At 47.3% G+C, this 21959-nt stretch overlaps 1 protein-coding gene across 1 annotated transcript; it reads left to right on the plus strand.

The window, feature by feature from the left end:
* The first annotated feature begins 2585 nt into the window (after positions 1-2585).
* On the plus strand, positions 2586-18221 carry atn1 (atrophin 1). The gene is given in 11 exon segments (XM_080767460.1): positions 2586-2864; positions 6734-6870; positions 7578-7679; positions 8448-8567; positions 8925-11995; positions 12349-12565; positions 13420-14445; positions 14448-14994; positions 15705-15848; positions 16456-16636; positions 17395-18221. Coding segments are annotated over 10 exon segments (5469 nt in total). The 5' UTR covers positions 2586-2864; positions 6734-6843; the 3' UTR covers positions 17429-18221.
* Positions 18222-21959: the final 3738 nt, after the last annotated feature.

The raw sequence follows: 21959 nt of genomic DNA on the forward strand, positions 1-21959 counted from the left end.
GATCCTCACAGACAGATCTACGAATCTCAAAAACTGCTCTAAGCACACTAAACTATCGTAAATCACATTAAGATAAATTACTTTTAAAATCACAGAAAATGCTCTCACAGCTTGTAGTAGATATACTGAGACTTCGACGGGTCGCTGGACAAACTGGCTACAGCTGATTACAGCGAAACCTGGACACAAATACAGGGGGACAATTGAGTGTTTCTCCTCACTGCACACACCAGCACTTTCCTCTTTCCACTGTTCAAATCCTTTTCTCTCTCTCTCTCCCTCCGCTGATTCGCCTTCCGTCTCCGTGTGACTCTTCAGATTTTTTTTTTGTCCTACTGTTCTGCTCTCTTTGTCCTCTTCTCTTGCTCCATGTGGGAAACCCCCCAGTAGCTAGTCACTGCAGGACTAATATCTGTTGCTACTTCAGTCCACGGTTTAAACATGTCAAAACGTCAATAAAGAAATTCAAAACATAATTGCATGTGTATTTCTTCTGGTGAAAATGATCACTCAAATCAATCAATCAATCAATCAATCAATAAAAATCATTCAAGCCTTTATGTAAATCCAGTTATGCGATTTGTGGTGGAATTAAAAGGATTGACCTCACCACCACTATACCCTCAGACAGGTTTATAAACCACAAGTATTGTAATTATTATAATAATGCTCCTAATAATCATATTCATCTAGGATACACTGAGCAACAGATGATGTCCTCTGGTGTTAGAACGGTATGTCATTTAGATAGCATGTTATTTAGACAGACTATAGTTTATATAGTTTCACTGTACAGATTATTATATATTTTTTATTATACAGTTTAGAGTTTAGACCAATGTTCTTGGTTCTTCGTTTTCCTACACTATGATCCTATAGGCACTACAATGTCTATGCATTTTATATGTGTTCGCTCTGGATTAAAGGACCACTTCACCACTTTTCAACCTATCTTCATATAATAGGTCCTCACTAATAATCATGATAAAATGGCACGATTCTTTTCTACTCAGTCTGTGTCTCATAGGAGGGCTGTGGGCAGTTTAGAAACCGTCCTCCAGTGACATCATCATTAGGCAGATTTTTTTTTAAACAATATTTTTTTTAACAAAAATATTTAGATTTTCATTATCGTGAGAACGATGGCTTCCATTTTCGCATTGAAAACTTTTCAGGACTAGAAAGCCTGCAGTTTCTATTATTATTATTATTATTATTATATTCCTCATCGATGATGTCACTGGAGGACGGTTTCTGAACTGCCCACAGCCCTCCTATGAGGAGTACAGTACAATACATGCTAAAAGGATGAAACCAGAAAAGGCTTTCGGGCCGGCTTGTTTCCATTCTGAGTTTTCTCACTCAATTCTTAGAAAGGTAGGCTATGTCAAATCAATTGATGGGAGGGAGCCTCAGTCAAGAGCTGCCTTTTGGAGGTAAAGGTAACAGGTACCCTATGCACCGTCTGCTGCACGTAGCAAGCGTGGCAGCAGAGGGAGCACGAGCCGTGCTCGTGGTGTATGAATGACTCGAGAGAAGGAAGGTAGACGCGCAGGCGCCGATCTTCACCACCACCGTTGCCATGGTTACTACACAATAGGAGCCGGGACAGGGGGCTGTGTGAAGGGGGGGAGAGAAAGAGAGAGAGAGAGAGAGGGGGGGGGGGGGGGGTTGCAGAGCCGCTTGACTGGACACACCGCTGCAAAAGCTTTTCTCAGACTGACTCAAGTGTAGGCTACTAGTGGCCTCGTCTGGAGACAGACAGACAGACAGACAGACAGACAGACAGACAGACAGACAGACAGACAGACAGACAGACAGACAGAAAGAAAGGACGTTTTAGGTAACGTCAGACCTGCACACGGACAGGACAGATGCTAGAAAGAGGGGTTGTATATTAAGGTTTAGGCTACAGATGTTTAACCCCAAAATGAATTTCGGACTTTAGGATGGTTTAGTCACCATCAATCTCGCATGATTAATTATTAGTTTGCATTTGATCCCTATCGCCAATTACATTTAATTAAGCTATGACTTTATATTATAGGGCCATTGTAGAACAAAGAAGGACTGTGGTGTGTACGACTCTTTTATAAATAATGGTTAATCATCACGAGAAAATATCATCATAGCCCAAATATCTGGCCTAACAGGCAGGCAGAACCTTCCCCAGGCAGCTAGCTTAAGGTGACTCTGGAGGGAGAAGGGAGGGAGAAGCCTGGCCAACGCAATAGAAAGAAAAAGCCCTTCTCTCTGAGTCTCTGGTCCCCTCCCTCTTCAGAGTTGTGGCCCTCTCTCTGCACCTCCTTCTCCCTGCCCCCCCCCCTCTCTCTCTCTCTCTCCGAGCTCCCCCCTTTCCTTTCCTTATGCAAATCACGCCCTCTTCTCGCTCTCTTTCTCTCACCCGACGTGCATCCCTCGATCCCTCCTCTCTCCTCTCCTCGCTCGCCCCTCCGTTAAAATCGCGAGTGACTGTACCGAAGGAGGGAGGCGGAAAAAAAGTGCAAGTCGTCTTCGCTCTTCGGGTAGGAAGAGGGACGGGGGGAGTGGGGAACAAGGAAAGGGGCGAAGGGGGTGGGGAAGAGGCGAGCGTACGCATCAATTTGTACAGTCTCTCCACTGGCACCCCGTTTTCCTTCCCTGCAACGACATAAAACAGAATTCTTCTGCATTATATTGTGCGGAGGAACCGTTACAATGTGACCAGCAGCACCGGGCTCTTGTTTACAGAAGCGTGCGCTTCTCTCTGTGTGTGTGTGCGAGTGTGTGTGTGCTTGTGTGTCAACGTGCAATATAAAAGGAAAAACAAGAGGAAAAGGGGGGAGAATGAGAGAGAGGGGGACACGCATCGCTGGATATTATAGGTAAGGAGAAGGGGGAAAATGGATGCGAAGTCTGAATTTGAAGGAAATTGAAGCTATTCCTTTTGGGCCACGTTTTGTGTGTCTCCCTCCCCTTTCTTTCTTTGTGCGTTAATGATCTTGCCCGTGCGTTATGGCTAATTTATAAGCTCCCGGTAAATTAACGTTAATGATGTAAATGAAATGCCCAAGGCGCACTTTAAACATTACAAACCGAGAAAAGGGGGAACCGTGCCGGTGCGAAATGCCATTCGCCATTCTATACCAGGCATTCGGGTTTTTTTAGACGTGGAATTTTATCCAGAAGAAAAGCTGTGTGTGCTGTGCTGGCATCCATTCTGACCGACAACATATATGTATGTGCTGCTCAACATGGTTCGCCTGTCTCGTCCTAGGTGGCAGCAGTCTCTGGCATGCTATAGAACAGCTTCTAGCCAGTTTCCCCTGCATGTGTATCAATAACATTCGCAGGAAGAAAGGGAAGAAAGAGTGGTTGCAGTGCCTTGCCGCTTGCCTCGTCGGTCGGTGATGTAAGCAGTGCAACTGCATGCTGCTTTGCATCACATGCAGTAGTCGATTTGTTTATAATGCATGGACCCTGTGCGTGTACGTGTACGTGCGTGCGTATTAGAGAGAAATAGAGAGAGAGAGAGGGGCCAGTGCTGATATACTGTTGCATGGTATTGCTGTGTTTGCGTTCTATTTGTTTATAGCATGATCCAGAGACCAGCCTGTGGACCCATAGACTAATAGCTGCCACCTGTAACTAACATTCACTTTCTATGCAGCAGGTCATTCGGCAACATATTTCACTGCATATTAGGCTCATAATATAGGTTGGCCATATATCAACAGTAGACCCTTACATTAGTTAGGCATTTATAGCCTATAGATGCTTTCAAATTACTCATTGAGACAAAACAGAGCCATGCAATCAATGTGTCAGTCAATGTGCTCGTTAAGTATAGCAGTTCATTTTCATTTTCACTCTTTGAGGAATGGCCTTAAGCAAGGAGCCATACTTATCTTTATTGCATGACTGACAATAAATATATATGTATCTCTCAAGAAGTGTTCACTGTGTGATGTGTAGGATATACATACATAGATATATATGTAGTCCTCTAAATGGGAATGGTCAGTGCATGTATCGTACAGGCATGTCAGGTGATCGTAGCAGCTTGTCTTACTGTAGATTGTACTATTGTGATTGATTGAATCAGTCACTGCAGCATGCACTAATAATTAATGCATGGCCATGTGTAGTAGAGCTGCCACAGGATTCACTAGCTGTACCTGCTATGAATCACACACACACACACACACACACACACACACACACACACACACACACACACACACACACACACACACACACACACACACACACACACAAACACGTCATACACAAACACGTCATACACACACGCACTGTAGCTATTTACTGGCTGCTTGGTGAAGCATGCATGTTCGTTCGCTGCCCTAACTGTTCGGCTAAATATATATTTTATTTCACCCATTGTAAAGAGCACTATTTATAGCCTCATTTAATATGCATGAGTCCAATTTATTTCCACCATAGTGGTATATGAATGCATGGATTAAAATGGGCCTTTGTAGTGGCTTACCTATCAGGGCACACCCATGTGGATATAAGGATGTGTGTTCTAATGACATGGCGGAGGGCTGGCTGTTTGGAGCGAGTAAGCACTCGGTCTGTGTGATTCCGCTTGGTCATAACCAGGTCATGTGGGTTAAACCACAAGTGGCTGCGGGTTTTGGACTGCTGTGGTGGAGGTATACTATAGGGGAAAGGGGGCTCTGCTTGGTCTTGATATTTACAGAACAATTTCTTGAGGTTGATTATTAGTCTCCTGCAGACAGCCATGCTGTAAAAGAAGAGCGATTTCCTCATTGATATGTTTTTTGTCATTGTTTTTTGAGGGGCGCTAGCCTACGCCATGGGCCAACCAAGTCTAATTATAAATTCTCCATCCCCAGCCAAGTCTATGGATGCACTTTAATGTTCATATGAGCAGTGAATGACAATGTAAGACTTCATCTGGCTGATGCCTCGCTGCGCCCCTCACTTCACATGAGTGTGATTTTTAATCACACACACAGAGTACACTAGAATAGAATAGAAATGTTATTGTCCCATGTCCACATGTGGAAATGTATCTTTGGCTTTAGTGTGGTATACAGACACGGATGAATACAGTGAAGTCAACAATTCAGCGCCACACCATTACAATAGCATGACAGTAATCCATAACAGAGCTTGAAGTGCCTACCCCAGTTCACATCCGACTAAATGACACAAATACTAAATGACACACATATGCACATGTCCCCAACCCACAGCGCATTCTGCTGGCCATGGGTTTGAGTTGCTGTGAAGGTGGATGGATGGAGGTACGGGAAATCTTTATTTTCCCCTTTTTTACGTCATTTTTCTTAGCTAAGAGAGTAGAGTAGTGACGGGGGTCACGGTGGCACAGTCGGTAGTGCTACACAGCTAGAAAATCCTGGGTTCGACACCCGCTGGGGACGCCGTGGGCGCTGGGGGCGTGCTCCCTCCTCCGCGTCATCAGTGCCCACACCAGAGGCGGGGTTGGCAAAAGGGCCCTTCTGTGTGGAGTCTGCATGTTCTCCCCGTGTCCCCCAGGGCCTAGGGTAGGTACCCTCACAAAAACATGCAGTAATCCTGATCTCTAAACTACCTCCCCCTGGCCAGCCAGGGCGCCCGATGGAGGGGAAAGGAACCGGTCGGAATAACGTGTTCCTTCCGTCCGCCGGGGAAACTCTCCCCTGTCAAGTGAAAAGAAGCAGCTTGGACTCCTCATGCGTAGAAGGAAGCATGAGGTCAGTCCGCTGCGCCCCCCCCCCCCCCCCGCCCAGGTTGGCAGAGGAAATGTAGCGCCCAGGATTACATTAGAAAATTGACACTGGGTGAAAAAATGGGTTACAAAATCATGGGATAAAAATGTAAGAAAAAAGAAAAAGAGTAGAGTAGTGACAGGCAGTAATGGTCCAGTCAGTATCCGGAATCGAGCCAGTGACTCGAGTCGCTGTCAAGCATTAGAGCCGATGTGGTTCGCACCCCAATCATTCGGATATCGGGTTGCCCCTGGATGGACATTTAACCACGTGAACCCTATACTTCTTTGAATGGAGTCCCCCAGGGATCTATATTAGGCCCCCACCTTTTTTCCTTCTTCACTTTGCCGGACATAGCCAAGCCTTTTGTATACTGGTATATTGGAGTGTAGAAAATGTTGCAGGCCTACATTTTAACACCCAAACATATGCTTTAATATTGAAGCCGTTTGTTTATTTTTTATTTCGTTTTTGAGTGACTTCATTCCACTCGCCTTCATATTTATACTTTATTGACACAGAATAGCCTTAAAGCTTATAATGGTATGCCAAGGAGGAAGGCTATAGGGAGATTGGGTCTCAGAACAGCAAGGCATACTTCTGGTTGTGGATTTCAAACATTATTGATGGACCCATGAAGTAATTAATGTCTATGACATATCTATTATATTATTAACATTCAGCAAAAATAGCAGATCTGCAAGCTCACACTGCATTGCAATGTGACACTATTGAGAACATGTAATATGTATATCAAGTATTTTCAGCTAAGAGATTTGGTGTAGACTCTAGTCTACACTGTAAAGGGACAAAAGGACTGGACCTCCCATAGAGCCCCTTGGGTGAACCCGCTCTTAAGTTTAGGATTTAAGTTGTTCAACTCACTATTTCAAAACAGACTCTTGGAAAAGAACATTGATTTCTATGTGGGACACCCATGTAGTTAAAAATATTGTGCAATTTTGTCTTATGTTTGTTTGTTTTTGTTGCAGGTTTTTAGTAAATGACATGAGCTAACTCTCAGCCTGCACAAAACGAGACAAAACCAGTTCACTCCCCTCAATGGCATGTGTTAAAGAATGGACGATATAACGGAGCAACGATGAAAACGCGAACACACAAAGAATCGGTAAGCGCCAAACCCACGTCATTCTTCTGTAGTGACGTCAGTTATTTTTCCACTGCCTTTTATGGTCATGAAGAAAGTAGAATTGTGAGATTAAGTAAGGTTAGGTTACTTTAATTAATTAAGAAATGTGTGTTTGTCTTTGCCATAGCTACACGTTTTTGCACCTCCACAAATGAATTTGTGTATTTTCTTATTGTACATACTATACTTAGCAGTATCTGTGTACCTTCTGTCCTTTCCAGCAAGGCAATATGCTATTTTATCTTGTGACAGAATTTCACAAATGCTGAAGCTACCTGTGATTGTATAATAATAAACATGATTTATATAGCACCTTTCATACATAAATGCAGCTCAAAGTGCTTGCAAAATCTATATTCAAGAAAATATTGAGAAGAGACAGCTGGCATGTTTATCATTATTTACCCTCCTATCTTTGCCTCCTCTCTGTGTCCTTTCACGCATCTCCCCTCCCCTTCTTCTCCACTACTTCTTGCCTTCTATTTTTGGTCTATCGTCCACCCCTCAACCAACTTAAATTAAACATTAAAATATTACGCTTTCACCACAACCAATCATGCGTGGTGTTGCGTCTTCTATATAATTTCCTAACTCCTCTTACCCTATACGATGTATATGTTTCACCATCTCCCGCTCTCGCCCTAAACTGTCTGCTCCTTTCCCTCCGCCCGCTGTCGGTGTTTCAGATGCCCATGCGCAGTGGGCGCAGGCGGGGGGGCAGCGAGGAGAGAAGGGGCCGGCGCCCACACCCCAGCCCCACTAGACCCGAACGCAACGACAGGCAGCCGGTTAGAGTCTTGATTTTGCTCTTTCTCCCTTCTTGCTTGTTTTGTTGTGGTGGTGGAGTGACTTCACAGGCAAAGTGCTTGTGCGCGTGCATGTTTGTGTGTGCGTGCGTGCCTGAAAGAGAGGTAGACAAGAAGAAACTGTCATTTTGTATCAGTCCAAATCATAATGAGTGTGTGTGTGTGTGTGTGTGTGTGTGTGTGTGTGCGTGTGTGTGTGTGTGTGTGTGTGTGTGTGTGTGTGTGTGTGTGTGTGTGTGTGTGTGTGTGTGTGTGTGTGTGTGTGTATGTGTGTGTGTGTGTGTGTGTGTGTGTGTGTGTGTGTGTGTGCGCGTGTGCGTGTGTGAGTGAGTGTGATTTGTGTGTGTGTGTGTGTGTGTGTGTGTGTGTGTGTGTGTGTGTTCGTGTGTGTGTGTGTGTGTGTGTGTGTGTGTGTGTGTGTGTGTGTGTGTGTGTGTGTGTGTGTGTTCGTGTGTGTGTGTGTGTGTGTGTGTGTGTGTGTGTGTGTGTGTGTGTGTGTGTATGAGTCATCACCATGATTGCCACAGACATACCCTTGTTCTGCCAGCGTTGTTTGCTGGTGTATGTTTCAGCTTAACACATTGAACACTTTGAAGTTTTTTGTTTGGATTTGGATTTGTTGTTGCATGTGTGTGTGTGTGCTTTGTGCACGTACGTGTGTTTGCGAATCTTTGTTCTAAAAACAGATGTGACTATTATGCACCACAGCACCACAATGACATTAAAACTTGTGTTTTTTATTTTCGTCAGCAGAGAAGCACTGGGGAGGAATTGACAGGAAATCGCTTCAATCGCAGATCACAAGGCCATGATTCATCTGAGAGTGAGGGGGAGCCAATTGTATCACCTCCAAAGAGGCAAAAAGTTCAGGTAATGCTACATTTCATGAACCTCTGATATAAGAACCACATTTTAAGCTTTGCTCGGTGCTCATAATCAAGGAGGCAGCTTCCCAAGTTGTAACAGTTTGACAGAAAAGTCCCTTTTATCCAGAGTGACCAGATGTGACTTCAACGTCCTGCCCAAGGACATAGTCAGTGTTAATACAAAGGTTGTTTGTTGCTGGCACCAAACCTGTAATCTTTTAGTTATGGCTGCCTCTCCAACCGGTAACCACAGGGTCACTTATAGGTATTTCATTCACGCAGAAAGTCGATATGTTACCTCTATGTAATGTCTATACTTTACATGTTGTCTACTAATGACATTCTGGGGTTTTCTCATCAGGATTCAGCCTCTACCCCAAACGCTCCAACGTCAACTCTCTCCACCGACAGTTCGGCTCCTTCTACGGTCCCGCCTCCAACCTCAGTCACCAGCCAGTCCCGAGAGAGTGACAATGAAGATGGCCAGTCCCAGGGTAGCAGGAGTTCGGTTGTAGGGAGCTTGGCAAATAGCAGCAGCAGTCTCAGTAGTGGGCGTGACATAGACCAGGACAATCGCTCCTCGTCCCCGAGTCTCTCCGCCTCCCCTCTGGGCAGCCTGGACTCTGACTCTGACGGTCCGGACTCGCCAAAGCATGGAGAGAGGGAACGGCAGAAAGGGAAAGAGGGCGGGGCAGGGAAGTCGGCGGGAGAGGACAGGAGAACTGGCAGAGAGGGAAGAGGGGAGGAGCCCTGCGGAGAAGGAGAAAAGAGGGATGGGGAGGGACGAATGGAGGACTGTCCGTCTCTGAAGCCCTCCTCCACCCCCTGCTCCTCCGCCACTCTCACTCCCTCTCTCCGAGGCGGATTGGGAGACTCTGCAAACGACAGCAATAGCGGGAGGAAGTCATATTTCTCCTTGGACTCCAAATTGGTGTGCAAGGTGGAGTACGGCGGCCCGGACAATGTGCACGGTGGCAGCCGAATTAATCCCAAAGCCAACACGCAGTGCGTGACCAAGACAACCGTCTCCGGGGGAGACTATCCCCACGGCAACCCCGGCATTTCCCACCCTCTGCCCCCCCCGCCCCTGCCCCCCCCACCCGCCCTGAAGCCCCTGGAGCTGGGAGGGCCCAACCTGTCCGCCGAGGTAAAGATAGAGAGGGAGAAGATGGAGAAGGGAGACAAGCTCATGGATAAGGCCCAGTCCACCCCTCCCTCCCTGTTGCCGCAGACCAGTCCCCAGGCCCAGCCCCAGTCGCACTCCCAGTCCCAGGCCCAGCCCTCCCCCCACCCGCACCACTACAGCCCCGCCGCTGGCTGGCAGGGTGGCACGGCGGCCGGTTGCCAGGGGAGCTGGGGCTATACCCGCTACCCTGGCAACCACCACCCGCACCAGCCCCCGGTGCAGCAGCAGCAGCTCCCCTCCGTTTACAACCCTCCGTCCTCTCGCCACTCCTCCTCCCACCCCTCTTACCTCCCCCACCCTCACCCTCACCCCCACAGGGAGTACCAGCCCAGGTACACCGGTGGGGGAGGGGACAGAGAGAGGGGGGCTGCAGGAGAGAGGGAGAGGGGAGTGAGGGGGGAGTGTGGGGGCCGGGAGATCAACAGGGAGTTCTCGGCTCCCTTGGGCAATAGTGGCAGCAATAGCAGCGGGGGTAATAATAATAACAATAATAATAGCACTTGTGGCGGTAATATGGGCGGGCCCAACAACATTCAGAGCCGGGAGTTTAGGGACCTGTCGGTGGGTCAGAACCGGGAGTTCCCGGGTTCTGGGAGAGACGGGCCTAACATGGGTCCAGGAGGAAGAGACTTTGGTCCAGCTTTCAGAGAGAGGGAGAGGGAAAGGGAAAGGGAAAGGGAGAGAGAGAGGGAGAGGGAGAGAGAAAGAGAGAGAGAAAGAGATAGAGATAGAGAAAGAGAGAGGGATGGAGGCAGAGAAAGAGAGAGGGATGGAGGCAGAGAGAGGGATGGAGGCAGAGAATTCCCTCCACCAAATCAAAACCAGAACAGAGACTTTAGTGGGCCCAATGGAGCTGGAGCTGGGCATCCTAGAGATAAAGAGGGGGGCAGATGGGGTGAGTTTGGGGGGCAGACAAGAGAGGTGGGAGGCAACAATAACCCCAACAACAACCCTGGACCCCAGGGGAACCAATCTAGCTCAACCAGTGGGCTACCCGCCGCCCCAATGCTGAACCGGGACCCTCCGGCATCACCCCAAAATAACTCCGGCCACCCTCCTCACTCCTCCCTGCCACCTCACCCCCATCCACATGCGCCAAACTCGTCCGGCCGAGACTACCCTCCCTCCATGGACCAGGGACAAACCCCGCCGTCTGGGGCAGACCACTTTCATAGGGAGTACCCGCCCCCAGCTGGAGGGAAAGAGTTCCCCCCCGCTGGCACGCAGCCCTCTGCCGGGCCAAATCGAGACTTTCTCAACTCTCCTGGGGTGACCCCGAACCTTGGACGAGAGTACTCGGGGCCCGGGGGGCCTCAGCACCCTCACCCGCCCCACCCTCATTACCAGGCAGGGCCCAGGGACAGAGACAGGGAGAGGGACTCTAACTTGCGAGAGTCTGCGCTTTACCAAAACCGTGGTGGTGGTGGTGGCGGCCCCAATCAGCCCCCTGCCCTCTCCCCCTCTTCCTCCTCTTCCTCCTCCTCCTCTGCCCATCATGGACACCCTCCAAACGCTCCGTATCCCCCTCCTCCACCTCCGCCCCCTTTACCCCAGAGCTCCCATGCCCAGCCACCTCCGTCGGGCATGATGGGACCCAATCACGCGCGTCCTCCACATTTCCAATCCTCCAATCAGACTCCTCCGACACCCCTCTCTCCACTGCCCAGCCCCTCTACCAACCAGATGGGGAGTTTCTCCAATTTTCCTCCCGGCTCCTCCTCCTCCTCCTCCTCCTCCTCCTCTGGGCCCAACATGCCACTTCCTGGTTCGGGTGTGTCGTCCACCTGTTCCCCCGGCTGCCGCCCTCCCCCCTTCCATGGCGCTTTGAGCAGCCACCCTCCTCCGTTCGGTGGACCCTACCACTCCAACGGGAGTGGCGGGGGCTCTAACGTGGCCGGCAGCAATAGCAGCAACAACATGCCCAACATGCCCAACATCACCAACAGCGGCTCACAGTCGCTCTCGCCTCAGAACACCTCGTCCAAGGGACCTCCCCCGCCTCTTAGTAACCACAGCAACAACAGCAGCAGCAGCAACAACAATGGCACCTCCACCCCGGTTTCTAGTTCTTCCCTTCCTGGAGACGGGCACTCTGATTCGTCGACAGGTCCCCTTATCCCGACGGTCATCAAGGAGGAGCCAATTGAGGAGCGGGAGGAGAGCGAAAGTCCGCCTCCAGTGTTGAGAAGCCCCTCCCCTGAGCCCAAGCCGGTGGATATTCCAATCCATGCCAGCCAATCAGCACGGTAATAAAACAGGATCCCAATTAAGATCATCCTAATTCGGTCTGTCAGTACGGTCACTATAGTCCATGTTTGCGTTTGTCTTTTGATAGAGATTATGATAATCATGGTAGTGATAAAGGCAAATGTGCACGTGGTGAGAGAATGATCTTTCTATTATCTGTTTCATCCTTCATTTTAAACTAAACTGTTACATGCCAGTCTAGTGTTGATTGCTAATGGTGACTGACTGTGTGTGTGTTTGCGTGTTTGTGTGTGTGTGTGTGTGTGTGTGTGTGTGTGTGTGTGTGTGTGTGTGCGCGTGTGTGTGTGTGTGTGTGTGTGTGTGTGTGTGTGTGTGTGTGCACCGTCTCAAGGTTTCACAGGGTTCTGGACCGAGGCAGTGGTAACTCCTGCGCCCGCAGTGACGTCCTCTTCGTCCCGCTGGACGGCTCCAAGCTGTGGAAGAAGAGGAACGAGATGATCGAGAGGGCACGCCGGGAGGTGGAGCAGAGGGCGAGAGACCTGCGGGAGAAAGAGAGGGAACGAGAGAGGGAGAGAGAGAGAGAAAGAGAGCTGGAGAGGCATCTACAGGTTAGGATGTGTGGGGTCTCTGTGTGGGAACCCCTTTTGGTGTTTTAAGCATTATGCTATACTTTAGCTATTGAAAGATAGCAGATATACAAGCTCATAGCGCTGATTTGCATCTTTTTGGTTGTGTATTCTTTATTTATACATTACATTACAATTTTATTTATACATTTTCAGGTTTAAAGACAAGACACTTTACAAACAATCACATCACATACACATACACACACAAACCCTTTCCTACCCCCCCATTCAAAGGAAAGAAAAAGAAAAAAAAGGAAAAATAATACATTTAGCACAGAAACAAAAACAAAACATACACAAATGAAAATAATATTATACAATAGATCACATGCCTGTTAATGATAGGTGAGAAAAAAACGGTTGCCACATTCTGTCGAATACTTTCGTTTTAAGAGAAACGTCATATCTTATCTTTTCCATTTGCAGCAGGTTGGTAAATTCTGCTAGCCATACATTAAAAGTGGGTACTTCCACTCCTTTCCAATGGGTCAGAATATTCCTTTTTGCGATAACCATGCCATATTGTATGGCTTTATGTTGGTAGTGAGTTAGAAATGACAGGTCTTGAAATCCACCCAGAATAGCACAGTAGGGGTCTGGGGTGATAACACAGTCAAACACGTCTGAGAAAAACTTAAAGATGTCACTCCAAAATGTTGTTAGTTTGGGGCACGACCAAAAAAGATGTCCTAGAGACCTATAGAGAGCCCTCTGTCGTGTTACACTTTGAGCATAGTGGAGAGGTTGTGTATTATTTTGATAGAGTTTTGAAATGCCGTGAGGTGTAAAGCGAGATAATGACGGTGTTCCCTCATTTCTCTGCTCCTCTGCAGCAGCAGAAAGATGCCAACAACAACGCGGCGGTTGCCGCGCGACACGGCTCCTCTCTCTTCTTCCCCTCCTCGTCCTCCATCATCCTGGACCCGTCCTCCCCCGGCTGCTCCGCGGCCAACTCGGCCGGCCACCCTCAGCACCAGCACCACCCATCTCACCCGCATCACGCCCACCTCCACCCCTCGCACCAGCTCCACCCCTCCCTCTCTCACTCCATCCCTCACTCCCTCCTGATCCCATCCATGGGAGGGTCAGCCATGGTCGGCGGCCACCAAGGGGCCATGGCAATGGGCATAGGTGGTCCGTATCTTGGCCCGGACACGCCGGCGCTGAGGACCCTGAGTGAGTACGCTCGGCCCCACGCCATGTCCCCGCTCGGGTTGGCGAGGGCCGCCCAGGCCCACCACCCCCATATGCACCACGGACACCCCCATGTTCATCCCTCCTTCTTCCTGCCTCAGTTCCAGAACCATGCCCTGGCACACCACCCGCACCACCTCCCCACTGATGCTGCCACAGCGGCGGCCATCTTGGGCTTCTTGTACGGGGGAAGCCTAGAAGGTGGCCCGGGAGTGGCGAACCACGCGGGGGGCCCGGGGCACGGCGGCATGGGTGGCGCGGGGCTCGGAGGAATGGGGTTTCCGCACGCAATGGCGGCCCACCGAGATCGCATGAAGCCGGGGTTTGAGTTCAAGAGTGAGGAGAGGGTTTACCCGCCCATGTCTGACCCCAACGCGCTCGCCCTCGCACACGCCCACGCCCACTCCCACTCGCACGCCCATGCTCACGCCCACGCTCACGCCCACGCGCACTCCCTGCTCCTCGGGGGAGGTGCGGCGGGAGCCGGCGAGGTGGCGGTCTACGGCACCCCCCCTCCCCAGGCCCCGCCGCCAGGGCCGCCTCCACACCTCCAGAACCCGGCGATGGCCCCCGCGACACGTCCCCCCAACCCCGCTCCCCCTCAGTCCCTCTCCAACCCTCCGCCCTCCTCCCTGAACCCTCCCTCGTTGCCCTCTCATCCTGCGTCTGCTCCGCCGGCGGCTGGCGCCCCGCCCCCTCGCCCCCTCCGGCGGGCCCCGCCTCCGCTCCCCCGGCGGCTGCAGCTCCTCCTCCGCCTCCCGCCCAGGCCCCCTCTAACCCTGCGTCGTCCCTCCACCACCCGGCGTCCCACGCTTCTTTTCCCATCTCCGGGACCTCTCAGCCGGCTCCACCGGCCCCCGCCGCGACCACGCCCTCTGAGAGCTACCCCGCCGGCGCCCGCTCGCCCGCCTCCAGCGACAGAGAGAGGAGCGGGGAGAGAGAGCGCGAGCGGGAGAGAGACAGAGTGAATTTGCCGACGGCTGCAGACAGAGAGCGGGAGAGAGAGAGGGAGAGAGAACGAGGGGGAAGTGCCGGAGGCGGAGCGGCGAGTGGAGGAGGTGGTGGAACAGGAACAGGAACAGGAGGAGGAGCAGGAGGCGGAGCAGGAGGTGGAGGGGAGAATCTGGGTCGCCTTCAAATGTTAAATGTGACGCCTCATCATCACCAGCACTCACACATCCACTCCCACCTACACCTGCACCAGCAAGACACAGGTACCCACTGCTGCTATCTCGCATGCGCTCTCTGGGACTCTGAACCGTAGGCTTATTAACGGCACGAGTTCTGAGGAAATGTTCAGAATGACGTCAATTTGTAGTTCTATCACCTCTCTTTTTCCGAATAACATTTGGTAGTATTGGGCTTAACCCATTTAGACCGGGAACCCCTGTACGTAACTCTTACCTTTCAATCTGGGAACTCCTTTTGGGGTTGTTGCTATGTGCAGTATATAGCATGTGCACAAGCATTTATCATTTTTTAATAGATCGTGAAAATGCTCATCAGCTTGTAGATCTGCTAGAGTTTGTAGTTCTGATTTCTTATTGAAAAGTATCACTTATAATGACATGCCAATTTGAAATGTTTAAATTAAATGCACATTTCTGTAGCTAAGTACTGTACAAGTTATCTTGACTCAATAGCAATGTCCACCCAGAGTGGTTAATATATACTCCTTTACACGACGGTGTCGCTTGCTGACAAGATCAGTTATTTTTGCCAAGCAACAGCGTTATACTACGGTGTATAAACGGTTTTATCCTCCTTCCTTATACCTGAAATGCTGAGGCACATATTTCCTTAAAAAAGTGCAATAACATGGATATTTAAAATATATATATATAGTAAATAAAATATATAAAGCATATTCCTCAACTGTTATTAAATACATCCTGTTTTTGTCTCTTACATCATTGGCCCCCAGCGGCGGGCGGGGTTCATCCCCTGATGGACCCGTTGGCCTCGGGGTCTCCTCTGACACGCCTCCCGTATCCAGGGGCCACGCTGGGCACCCCCATCCTGGCCCACCCTCTCACTGACAGCGAGGTTCTCCGGCAGCAGCTCTTCGGTGAGGAGAAGGATCCTCGTCCATGTACTCAATTCAATTTCTTCTACAGATATTATAACAATATAATATTGGTACTCTATACTGACCTGCAAAGGAAAAGAACGGCAGTAACACCTTGTTTTGGGCTAGTCCACTGAAAAGGAGTAGAGGGGGGGCAGGAGGAAGGCACTTGGGATTTGTTAAAGGCAGTTATGCTTCATTTATAATTTGTTGGTGTACACTGGTGTAAAATCCAAAATACCAGATGACAATGCGTCGCAATGCGGTGCATCGTGAGCTTGCACATCAGCTATTTTCGGGTCACGACATCAGCATGTACGTAAAGAAAAATCATACAAAGTTTGGATTCACATGCACTGTTTAAACTAACTAAACATTATTCAGGAGATAAACTGAATTAATCTCTCTCAGTTTCAATACTCCTGCAGTTACTGCCGTTTGTCTTTGCAGGGCAATATGGTGCCCAAAGTTTTTCCAAGACAATTATAGACTAAAAATGACAACGGTGATCCTTTTGCTTCGTCCCACCTCCTCTTTTTGTGCTCCCTCCACGTGCCTCCCTGCACCTCTCCTCTGCGCCCCATGGTTCCGTCGTGCCTTCCTATAGGTGCTCCCTTCCGTGACTTGCCCCAGCCGTCCTCTCTGTCCGGTCCCATGTCAGCAGCCCATCAGCTCCAGGCCATGCAGCAGGCCCAGAGTGCTGAGCTGCAGATCCAGAGACTGGCCCTGGAACAGCAGTGGATCCACCACCATCACCACCACTCCCTCACCCAGGACGAGTACTACAGGTATATACACTCACTTCACTCAGGGCTCCGGTTACAGATGGATAACATACGGTATTATCATTAACCTGTATGACATAATGGTAATGTCATAAATTCCAGTTGGTTTGCTTTTCTGAAATCTGGATTGAAATTATACATGGGCCTTGAATATTTGTGTTGCAGAAGGGTGTCCCATTACTCCCATACTGGCTTTTAGGATTTAAAAAGGCATTTGTCTAAATGCAAATTACTGTTGTATTGTAGTGGGAGCTTTTTGAGAGGGAGAGGTAATTCTTTGTGTGTGTGTTGAAAGCATTTTTTGAATATTTAAAGGGGCATGGAAACGTAGGTCAATTTCGTGGCTTGTATTCCTGCACAGGTTAAAAACTACAGCAGGGAGAAACATGGCAGGTGCTGATCTTTACTACACTGTGATGTAAGCTGCACAGCTGCAGACAATAAAATGTATAATGGCGTTACAAATGGTGTATTAGAATTAGGTGTGCCATTGTGCAAGCATTGACCGTAGTCAATAATTGTGTCAATGCTTTCACATTAGCGCACCTAAATCTAACATACCCATTATTTAAGTCTTACTGCGTAACATCCATTTTAGCAGTCTTTTTGCTGACACCTTTTGTAGCTCTGCCTCCAATTCCCAGAATTCAGTTTGAAACAAAACCACAGAAGTACCGCTCCAACTGTATATTTAACCACTGCCTGTCCCTTGACACCCATCAGTTGCGAATCTTACATGGTTTTCCCCTTTCACCTTTTAGTCACCTGAAGAAAGAGAGTGACAAGACCCTGTGAGGGCAGGATGACACCAAAAGGGAAAAAAAACAAAACAAAACAAAAGCACTGCAAACCACAGAAGAAACAAAGACCCCAAATGCATTGTGAATGGACACTCACGTTGCGGCTGAATGAAGGAAATGTAATGATTGTGAAGGAGTTTATATATGTAATGGAGGAGTGCAAACATTGGACACAGCCCCTTGCGTTAGCCGTACCATGTTCTTCTGACGAGAGGAAAAGAGACCTGACGAGACCCCGAAACTCTGGCGCTTCCCTCCTGTTATCATGTTCTTGAACTCCAGTCTGTTTTGTATTGTGCTCTGTACACTATATTAGGTGAGGGCGGGGTGGGGGCGGGGGGCAACAGTGATGAAGTACATTATGTGTAATATACCTTTATGCCAGAAGGAATGTGTACTGTACATGAGTCTCTCTTTTATGTCATTGCATGTAACTAGGCGCTTAATTCTGAACTGGTGGAACTCTCGGTTTCTACTTTTAGTAATTGACCCCCTCTTTTGTATCGGAGGGGCGTTCTATGCGTATGCATGAGACCAGCGATTTTAGTGTTACATTATGTTTTACAATAGTATTGTTATTATGATTAATGTTGTCTGTTTGTTGATAATGATATAATTATATATACATATTATTTGTATTATTATTTTTTTACATTTTCATGGTATGGCAAGTCAGTTTTTAGTTTCTTTTTTATTTTCAATTTACCTTGTGAAACGAGATGCAAATGCAAACAATGACGACAACCACAAAAAAAAAATCTCAAAATAAATTATAATCTTTTTTGGTAGTTTCTTGCGTTATCCGTGAGCGCAACACTTTTCACTCACTCTCTCTCTCTCTGTCTCTCTCCTTCTCTCACATACATCCAGACTTCTTGCTCCCTCTCTTTGTTTTATACAAGTCACTCATGCACAAAGCATATCGAATTCCTCACTCTCCTCCCCCTCCCCCCATTTTTTTTCTGACTCTCTCGCCATCGCTCTCTCCCTCCCTCTCTTGGCGAGAGTGTAGCTAATAGGAGACACATGGGATGAGTGCGAGACATGGGAGTGGAGTCGCTCCACTGCACACCAGTCGCCCCGTAGAGCGAGCATTCCATACCGCACTGTAAAACTATAGAGAGGGGAATGAAAAGGAGGAGCTGAGGGAATGTGATTTAGTGGGGCTGTTAACGGCTCATGTATGTGTGTGTTCTGACTGCGACCAATACACCACCCCTTCTTTCTCTAGCACCAGCTGGACTGCTATCAAGAGAATGTGACCTTCATTTTACAGAATTACTTTAGGCATGCAGATTAAGGACTGCTTTGTCTGTGCCTAAGGTATAAACTTGCATATTACGGACAGTGTTAAGTCTGAATGTAGAAGTAGCACAAAGTTAAATAATTCATGATCATATTACCTGCTGCCTGCTTGGTGTTCTGTGTTCCTTGTGTAGTATCTGGTGAAGCGGTCAAAATTCCTAGTAGCACAAGCATACAGGTTCAAAGCCGCTTAGACGCTACTTTAAAGGGAAATGCCAGTCTGGTAGCTGTTGCAGGCATTGTCATAATACCTGATCATATCTTGTTGTTCCATGTCCTGTTAAGCTAATGAAGTGGCATGCACACCTGTTAGCAGACGCCCATGTGTCTATTGTCTTCTTAATTCAATTAAAACCATCGTCATGCTGATGAACCTCTGACAACAAGCAAGAGTCATCAGAGATTAGAATTAAGATGCTGACAGTGGATTTGAGACATATACTGAATGCACGGTGAAGCTACTGGATGTGGTTTGAGTTCCAGTGGTGGTATGTAGGTTGTGTGTCGATGAAAAGTCACCTTGAATAAGTGTGTCGACATCGACATAATGTAAAGTATGTTCAGGCTGGGACGAATCAGATTTTGCCCTCTAGTGTCATCACATCTGGGAGATATTCTTAGAACTCCATCAGTCCTTTGCCAGGGTGAATGAGGACAATGTCAGAAGTATGAAGGATGTGTATAGGCAACATTTTTATTTCTAGGACTCAGATCCAGTACTGCCTACTTTATTCTACTATCAGCGAGATAGTAGAATAAAGGTTTTGTATGCCTTAATTAGAAAAGTTACAGTAATGCCTTGTTGATATGGTAGTAAACTATTATTCTCACAACAGCATAAGGCTACACATAACTACAGCTGTAGTATAATAACCATTATTACTGTATATGCAGGGACAAAATCCCACAATCAATCCCACAGGTAGAATAATTCAGTTTATTATTATTTCATCATTTATTTTTTTGTTTGTTTATTTATTTGTACCTTCGTCACATCACAGATAGGTGGAGTCTTGCCACATCAGGAGTACAGTGAAGCATAAATTAGACATTTAAAGTCTCGTAGTAAGGCACAATTCCACATTGTCCAGAAAGCTCAGAGTCAGTTAATAGTCAAGAGAAGAGAAGGGTCTGGCCTAGTGGTCCAGGTGCATACCACATAGGCGCATGTCTGACAGGGTGCTGCGGGTTCGAGTCCTGACCCCGACGACCTTTACTGCATGTCATTCACAGTCTCTCTCTCCCTGTGTCCTCCTGTCTCTCCACTATGTCCTATCAATAAAGGCAGAAAAGCCCTAATATATTTAAAATAAAGAGAAGACAGGTCATACAAGGTCATCAATATCTAACTTCCAAATCATGCTAAATGTTGCATCCCTTAATCTCTCAAACACACACACACACACACACACACACACACACACACTATGGGTGGAACGATTCACTTATCTCCCAATTTGATACGATATCGATACCTGGGTCAGTGGGGTGCCGATTTGATTTAGATTGTGATTCTTAATTATATTGCGATTCGATTTGATATTGCGATTTTTTCCCCAAGTTACTTTGCTTTTATTATACTAGAACATTTTACAACAATTCTAAACAATTTGAATCATACACTTTAATGCAGCCAGATAACGTCAGTCAGACTTTCTGACATGAAACAAATGAATAAGATAAGCTACGATGACTAAAACTAAGACAAAATACACTGACAATTTCGTCAACAAATAAAAACTAGACTAAAATGTTAGGAAGGGACTATAGTGGACAAGAGATCCAGTATGAGTCATTTTACACTTGGTTGCATGCTGAAAATAGCCGATCTACAAGCTCACAACGCTTCGCAGCCATTGCGGCAGCATCAAGGCCCGCCAAAATACATAGGCTACATACATATATTTAGTCGACTAAAACTAGACTAACACTAAAACATTCCAGGTGACTAAAATGAGACTAAAACTAAATGAAAACTATTCAAGAGACTATGACTAAAACTAAAATCTAAATTTGCTGCCAAAATCAAACACAGCTTGAGTACAGCGACATGTCGTGGGGCCACATCCCAGGAGTTAACACCCAGGGGGACACAGCAGCAGACAGACGCTAATGGTAAAAACCACTCTGATGCCAGTGTATTAACTTATTTTATTACCCTGTAGACCTCCCTTTGTCAGTGTCAGACTGCGTATCTCCTATTGTTACCAAACGCTTCATTAGTCACTGTGTGTTCCTCATTAATAAGATTAATCTCCCAGCAATTAGCTGGGTGCTGCCATTAGGTTAATTGGGAAACCCTTTCATTTGCGACAGCCAGAGTGTAAAGAATTAAAAGGGGGCTTATTTGTACTCGTACAGGTACAAACAGTGAAATGTTGCAAAATGTATTGTCTCTATACTAAATCACATTGTATTATGTAGGCCCACAAGTAATTATTTTCATCTTGTAAAGCACATTTTTATCACAGTATTTTTTTATTGCTGTTGCAACATGTATTTTAGCATCACTGTGAGGTCTCGATCCATCTATGTGTGACCAATGAATTAATGGCAACTGTGTGTGTGTGTGTGTGTGTGTGTGCACTGTGTGTTGCCATGCAGAGGAGAGAAACTCCACCAGCCAATGGCTGTCTTGTCAATTCTACCAATTATCATTTGGGAGTTCTATGCTATTCTATTTCTAATACACTGTTTTGCAAGTAAAATAATTGACCCTCTGGGAAACTTTGGAATATTGTTTGGTTGGCATATGGTACAGTAGGTGTAGCCTGTTACACCTGCAGGTACCATACCATAACGAACCCAGGATAAAGATTAGGTTTACCCTTGGGAATCCCCTAATCATTTTGGTTTTAAGAGGATGGAATACTTTGCAGGGTGAATCATGGAGGTTTGGCTCTAGACCCCTTTCCACATTTGAGAAGACTTTTGAAATCATAGGAGTGTGTCAGTTTTTAGTTTGCAATCACACCCTTAGCATAATTATGCAGAAATGTAGGCCTAATAGATACTGTACAATAAAAATAGAAATTGGGTAATTTGGCTCAAATTTATGTTGTACAGGGCAATGCCTCATTTCATTAAACACAAAACAGAAATCATATAACATGAAACAGTATTGGTCAGTTCGGTTGCAAACGATCAAAAGTTATTTTATGCAGAAACATGAATGAGTCACCATGGTACCCGCTACTACCACCTGCTGGAGTGGACTGGAA

The sequence above is a fragment of the Protomyctophum bolini genome (genome assembly GCF_963924005.1).
Source record: "Protomyctophum bolini genome assembly, chromosome: 7".
NCBI lineage: Eukaryota > Metazoa > Chordata > Actinopteri > Myctophiformes > Myctophidae > Protomyctophum > Protomyctophum bolini.